At 48.3% G+C, this 7,500-nt stretch overlaps 1 protein-coding gene across 3 annotated transcripts in view; it reads left to right on the top strand.

The window, feature by feature from the left end:
* gripap1 (GRIP1 associated protein 1) overlaps nucleotides 1-7,500 on the top strand; it is a 30,395-nt gene that overhangs the window by 22,291 nt on the left and 604 nt on the right. For all 3 annotated transcript variants that reach the window (XM_076740313.1, XM_076740315.1, XM_076740316.1), the window contains 4 exons: nucleotides 301-417; nucleotides 1,063-1,156; nucleotides 3,894-4,066; nucleotides 5,458-7,500. The exon at nucleotides 5,458-7,500 is cut by the window's right edge and continues 604 nt beyond it. In XM_076740313.1, the coding sequence (XP_076596428.1) occupies nucleotides 301-417; nucleotides 1,063-1,156; nucleotides 3,894-4,066; nucleotides 5,458-5,538 (465 nt within the window). In that variant the 3' untranslated portion in view covers nucleotides 5,539-7,500. The remainder of the gene's footprint in view (nucleotides 1-300; nucleotides 418-1,062; nucleotides 1,157-3,893; nucleotides 4,067-5,457) is intronic.

Genomic DNA, 7,500 nt, shown 5'->3' on the forward strand with positions numbered 1-7,500 from the left:
CTCAGTGCGACCACAGTGTGATCCACAGGCCACTGCGGCAGGCGGGGTTCAACGCCTGGCTCAAGGGCACTTCAGTGGTGCTCATGAGAGAGGGCCAACCCTGCCGGTGCAGGGGATTGAACCTGTGACCTTCCAGTCACGAGCTCGCTTCTCTGACCTTTAGAGAAATCAGGGAGGAGGGTTCAGCTGCTGGAGCGCTGACAGCTGCCGCAGTGCCCTGGAGCAGAGCTGCTGCCTGTGCTCTGATGTCTGTCCTCTGTCTGTCCTCTGTCTGTCCTCTGTCTGTCCCCCTGTCCTCAGTCTGGAGGCGGCAGCCCTCAGTCTCAGCGTCCGGCCGAGCTGTCCGATGACGAGGTCGGGGAGTTGTTCCAGAGACTGGCGGAGGTTCAGCAGGAGAAGTGGATGCTGGAGGAGAAGGTGAGGTTCCGTGACCACGTCTGTCCAGGAAGCCAAACCGAGACACGCTCGCCACGTCCCGCTTTAACGTCCGCTCTGCTTCCCGGCGGGTGGACGGCGAGCAGCTCGGCCGCTTCCTGCAGAGCTTCGTGTCTTCGATGCATTATTGATCGATTCCTCTGTTCAATACTTCAGCTGTTTCCAGGTCAGCTGACGCTGCAGTACTTCAGCGGTTAATGTCCACTCTCCAGTATTCACATGAAATACTGATGCAGTACTAGTTGTTGTGAAAAGACTTTTGGGTTAAAATACTGTAAATTCGTCAGTACTGTGTATGTTTACTGCTAAGTGTACTTGAGTACTCCCGTTTCATAATTTTTGCTTCAACACATTTATTTGATAACATTCAGGTTATCAATACCAAATATCAATCGGCTGATAATCGATGTTTATCAGCTGCTGTCATCATCAGTAACATCACTGATTACTCTGAAGTCTTCTGCATAATGAGTACTTTTACTTTGAAGTGAATACTTACACTGAAGTAACATGTGGAATACCAGACTTCTACTTACAACAGAGTATTTCTACACTGTAGTATTGATTCTTTTAGGAGGTAAACGATTGCAGTACTTCTTCCTGCTCTGAAGTTTTCTTCTCCCTCAGGTGAAACACCTGGAGGTCAGCTGTTCATCCATGGCTGAAGACATCTGCAGGAAGAGCGCCATCATAGAGACCTACGTGATGGACAGCCGCATAGGTAACGCACGCACACACGCACGCACGCACACACACACACATACACACACACATGTGTTAGCATCAGTTAACTTCACGTTTGTCTGCTGATCAAACAAACATGCTGATTTTGCTCTTATACCTGCTCGGCTGCTAACGTCTCACCTGTCGGCAGACGTGGAAAGCTGATTGGTCGATGAGCTCAACCTGTGGACATGATTGGCGGCTCATTGATCGTTCTCTCCCGATCGTCACTTTCAAGAGCAACAACAGGAAGTAATAGAAAAAGCTTTTAAAGTGGAACTGATGGTCTAACAGGCAGGAAGGCTGCTTCTGTTGCATCATGGGAGATGTAGGATCCAGTGTTTTCAGAGTTCAGATTGTTTTCCTTTCTGTCATTCTGAAGTGAAGGTCATCAGATCAGACTTTTGCTTTTAGCATCAGGTGCTGAAGTCTTACCTGCAGACACTCCTCCGTCACCTGCAGCTGCTTGTCCTCTGGAGGGTCTCGGGGGTCTCGAGTCGACCCAGCTGACGTGGACCCACATCCAGACCTGCAGACTCTTTGTTGAAGCAGCAGCTGGTCTGAAGTCAGCAGTGACACAGTTTGATCAGCTGTGGCTGTGAAGTGAAGCGCTGTGAAATGTGCTGTGCTAATAGTTACCTTTCCTCCTCCTCCTCCTCCTCCCCTCCTCCCCTCCTCCTTCATCCTGTTTTCACTCCGCTCTCTCTCTCCTGCTGTTTTCAATTTCATGTTTGACTGGTTTAATCCCCCCCCCCATTCACTCCCATTTACACTGTAATAATGGTAGATCTAATGGGCAGTAAAACTGAGAGTGTGTGTGTGTGTGTGTGTGTGTGTGTGTGTGTGCGTGTGTGGGTGTGTGTGACATAAATCTGTGTCACATTGTGAGGACTCGCTTTCTTTCTGGGGACACGTAGGTTCAGGTCAGAGCGAGTCTGCAGGAAATGAATGGAAGTCTATGTACTGTGTGTGTGTGTGTGTGTGTGTGTGTGTGTGTGTGATGAATATTTGATACTGCAGCTGTTTGAACACACACACACACACACACACACACACACACACACACACACACACACACTCTCTCTGTCCGGGCAGCGTTCACTCACAGTTGAGGTCTTGCTGGACACACTGACGGCGTCACAGTGGTCAGGACCTGCTGTGGTTTGCTGGGCCACAGTGCGGCTCGGATGGAGGCTGGTGCCTTGCTTCAGGGCTCCTCAGCAGCTCCCCTTCACACTCAGCTCCTCATCTCTGGGAGCAGGCGTGAGTCTCAGACAGACACCCGAGCAGCTGTTAAACCTGTTTTTTCCTGTTTCGGACATCAGCGCTGATAGGCTGCTGCTCGGGACCGTTAACCAATCAGAGAGCGCTGTGGGCGGGACATTGAGAGGCCGGTCACATGATCACATGATCTGAGCCTGGAAGGTGGACCGATCAATGATGATGATCACCTGATCAGTTTCACCTGGAGCTGATCGTCTCCTCCGTCTCATTTCACGACGATAACGTGGACAAACTGCTTGCACACACCTGGACAGGTGTTAAATATTTACAGCACACACGCATTCTGCACACTCAGCACCTTCACCTATAGAACACACAGCTGCTCACTGTGTGTGTGTGTGTGTGTGTGTGTGTGTGTGTGTAAAAAACACGTTTGGTAGTAAAACTGTTTCATTTATGACTGAGCTCCATAAAAACACAGAGCCCCCCCCCCCCCCCCCCCGTCTCCTTTCCTGTCTTCCTCTGCTCTCCTGTCTTGTCTCCTTTATCTTCACCCTCCTCCTCATCCTCATTTCCTTCTCTCCTCCCATCTTGTCTCCTCTCCTTCTCTCTTCATCTCTCCTCCTCTCCTCTTATTTCCCTCCTCTTCTTGTATCCTCCTTGTTACTCCTCTCTTCCATTGTTTGCTCCTCTACATGCTTCTTTTGTATCCTCTCTTTTTCTCCTCTCCCGGCCTCCTGATCTTTTTCTCCTCTTTTTCTCCTCTCTCCTGCCTTGTTTCTCCTCTTCCTCCCTGTGAATATCAGTCAGGAGTTTGGGTTAGAAATCCCCTCAGTTTGTCTGTCAGGTGCTGCTTCAGCAGACTTCACTTGGACTCCTGAGGAGCATTTAGCAAACATCACATTCATCATCTCATTACAGCAGGAGGTGGCAGGAGAGGAGGAGGCGCTACAGGCACTGTGTGGTCAGAAAGAGTCGACAGAAAACTGCAGTTATTTTCCGACAAAAACACAGAAATACTGCGAACGCTTAGAGCGCAGTTCACCACGGTAACGAGGGTGAAGCTGCGAGCTAACAGCCGTCAGTCGACTTAACGACGTCGACGTGAAGCTTCGTTACTTGATTGGATCGATGCCACGACGCTGCAAACGAGGCGAACCCGCTGAGGACGATCCATCCATCCATCGGTCAATCGCTGCAAAGGCCTGTGGCTGCAGCTGAGGCGGCGTCCTGTGTGTGACCATCAGGGCGCCGCCTCACATCACAGTTTGTCCCTCCTCAGATGCCGTAGTCAGTCGAAGCTTTGTACTTGCTGTGTTTAGCCGCGTCGACTCCTCCAGGAGGAGGTGTGGACGAGCTGCAGAAACACATTTGATGTCGTCGTGTGACGGCGGAGAACTGATTGGTCTCAGAGGAAATCACTCAAACACTCGGTCTGTTCATCGATCCCTGCTCCAGGATCAGCTTTATGATCGGCCTCACGCGCCCGCTAACTCCTCTCCTCTCCTCAGACGTGTCGGGCAGCGCGGTCGGAGGTCACGGAGGCTCCCAGGGAGACCGAGGAGGTCTGGGTTCGGTCCTCAGAGATCTGGTCAAACCAGGAGACGAAAATCTACGAGAGATGAACAAGAAGCTGCAGAACATGTTGGAGGAGCAGCTGACCAAGAACATGCACCTGCAGAAGGTACACACACACACACACACACACACACACACACACACTCACAAACACACTCACAAACACCTGCAGAAGGTACACAGGTACACACACACACACACACACAAACACACTCACACAGACACACACACACACACACAAACACACTCACAAACACCTGCAGAAGGTACACAGGTACACACACACACACACACACACTCAAACACACTCACAAACACCTGCAGAAGACACACACACACACACACACACACACACTTACACACACACACACACACACGCTCAAACACACTCTCAAACACCTGCAGAAGGTACACAGGTACACACACACACACACACACACTCAAACACACTTACACACACCTGCAGAAGACACACACACACACACACACACACACACACACTTACACACACACACACACACACACACACACACACACACTCACAAACACCTGCAGAAGGTACACAGGTACACACACACACACACAAACACAGACACACACACACACACAAACACACTCACAAACACCTGCAGAAGGTACACAGGTACACACACACACACACACACACTGACAAACACCTGCAGAAGACACACACACACGCTCAAACACACACACACACACTTACACACACACACACACACACACACACGCTCAAACACACTCTCAAACACCTGCAGAAGACACACACACACACACACACACTTACACACACACACACACACACACACACACACGCTCAAACACACTCTCAAACACCTGCAGAAGGCACACACACACACACACACACACACACACACACACACACACACACACACACACACACACAGTGAGGACCGTGTGAAGGTTCGTCCTGGTTCTTTGACATTTAGTCCTGGTGGTTGAGGGTCCTCACAAGGATACAAGAACCAACATTTGTGTGTGTGAAGCGTTGCCAAGTGGTGGGCCGTGGTAACTGTTCCCATGACGATGAGCAGGAACAGCACAGCTTTAAACATGCTGTGTGTGTGTGTGTGTGTGAGTGTGTGTATATGCTGGACCCCTCTCTGGGCGATCTGTCCTCCTACACACTCCTCAAAGCACAACTGCACCCTCCACTCTGTTAACCACACACACACACACACACACACACACACACACACACACACTTCTGTCGTCAGTGAAAACATGAATAAAGCTTTTTCTCGACGTTTTGAGAAAATCATCAGCAAACTGATCAATAATGAAACTAAAAGTGTCTCACTGAGACTCCTTCAACCAATCAGGTGGCAGCAGGAAGTGATGCAGGAGACGCCTCGCCTGAACGGTCACAGATGGAGCTGCCGGTTGTCATGGAGACATGCATGTTGTCAGCTGCAGACATGATTTCAGAAACTCACTGAAACCCGTCTCTCTCTGCAGGACCTGGAGGTTTTGTCCCAGGAATTAGTCCGACTCAGTAAAGAGAACAGTCCTGGTGGCAGTGCGGCCGGGTCAGGATGAGACTATCGCCTGGATCCATCCTTCGTTTCTCTTCATTCTCACTGCTGTTGTTCGGATTGAAGGTGTGGGCTGGGCTCAGACTAACACCTGGAACTAACATTTCTCCCTGCATTCATCACCTGAAGACCTGCTGTGGGCCTTGACTACTTTTTGGAGCCGCTACGATTTCACCACCTCAGTCTGCCCACAGGGCTATGACGACATGCTGGAATCTGTTGTTTCTCGATGCAGAGACAAACGAAGGGAGGAAAGAGGAGAAGAAAAAGAAGAAGAAGGAGCTCCAGTTGAGCTTCGCTCATTTATGTTGCTATTGAATGTACTGTAATTAGACTGCACCACTCAGTTCTTGTTGAGTCCTGGCTACAACCTGGAAAACACACATTGTAACAGACTTTAAATCTCTATTTTCTCTCGTTTCTTCGTCTTCAGATGATTTCAGTCCGTTACTCGTCGACTGAAATCATCTTAAAGAATCTAACGTCTGTGTTTTGGGTGCTGGCTATGTCCTGGAATTATATGTGCCTGGTAACTTAACTGACTTATATGATTGGTTCCTGTGTACAGTTACTCTGCTGTGAACTGGCTATTTCCTGAAATTCCTCTCTGCAACAAAAGCATTAAATACCTGGGGCCAGTCTATGACCTGGATCGTCTGAGATTTTTAGTTGAACTTTAAGGTTCTTCAGAAAACTTCATCGCAGGTCGTGTTTTTCCCCGAGCGTTCAGCCTCGTCTCATGGCCTTCAGCAGCAGCTGCTCAGTTGTCAAGGAGATGGTTTGTTTCTTGTCAGGCGACTAAAGCATCTCCATGACAACTGAGCAAAGATCAGCTGTTGATGAAGGCCATGAGACGTGGCTGAAAGCTCCGGGAAAGACGGACGTAGCAAGTGGAGTTTTTGTTGCTTTGGACAAGTTTGACGCATAAACAACGTTATTATCAGCACCAGGTGATAGACAGGACCAATGAAGAATGAAGTCGAGAAGAATGAGACGCGACGACGAAGACGAGCTTCAGTCTCACCGACAACACGAACGTGACGAGGTCAGCGCGAAGCTTCAGTCACATGACCGACGTCTGAATCACCTTCACTGAATATTCACGTTGTTTTCTGTCAGATTGTTTTTTGTTTTTGCTTCTGGACTGAAACCGAAACTCTGATCGTCTCCAACCGACTCATTACATCAAAGTCGGCCGTGGCTACATCATGGAGCACAAACAAACTATGTGAACTGATTGTATGTTTCCTTTGTTTTTTATGGGCCGTGTTATTTATTTATACTTTTCACACACTCTGGGATGGAAAGTGCTTCGTCATTCACGATTCATCGTCTTCATCTTTGAAGTGTCGTTTGGGCTCGTTTTTGGAAGTTTTATTCTCTTGACATTTTCTCTAATTTATCACTTAATTTTGAAATTTAAAAATAAAAATTAACTGCATGAAACCTTCAGAAAACTGTCAGTAACCCCAAAAAAAGTCTGAATTTCAGATGAAAGTTGAGGATAATTAACGAGTCACTGCTTTTAATTTGCTCCTCGTGGAAACGAAACCACGTCTGTGATGTTTGACACTAATCCAGGGCTGCGTCTATAACTTGGATCACATGAACTGTCATTTGTCTCACACTATTCATTTTTTGTGACTTATTTTCTTTCTTACGGGTGACACCAAACAAAAACAAGTGAAACTGTCAGCTGCTGTCCAGAGACCTGTTGGGCCGGGTCTACTTCCTGCTTTGCACCAGAGGTCTTTATTTTGACTGTAAATCTGCTTCTGTGATTTTTTAAATTTTATTTAATTTCTTTATTTTTTTGTGAAAAAAAATGAAGTTTTACAGGAAACGAAAGTCAAAACTTTCCTGTCTGCTCTGCCTTTGTTTCTTCTCTTGGACTCTGATTACGTCCTGCATTGAGTGTCTGCCACAGGCAGCTTCTTGTGACTGGGTTCAGGCTATATCCTGGACA

Source organism: Chaetodon auriga, chromosome 10 (genome assembly GCF_051107435.1).
Source record: "Chaetodon auriga isolate fChaAug3 chromosome 10, fChaAug3.hap1, whole genome shotgun sequence".
NCBI lineage: Eukaryota > Metazoa > Chordata > Actinopteri > Chaetodontiformes > Chaetodontidae > Chaetodon > Chaetodon auriga.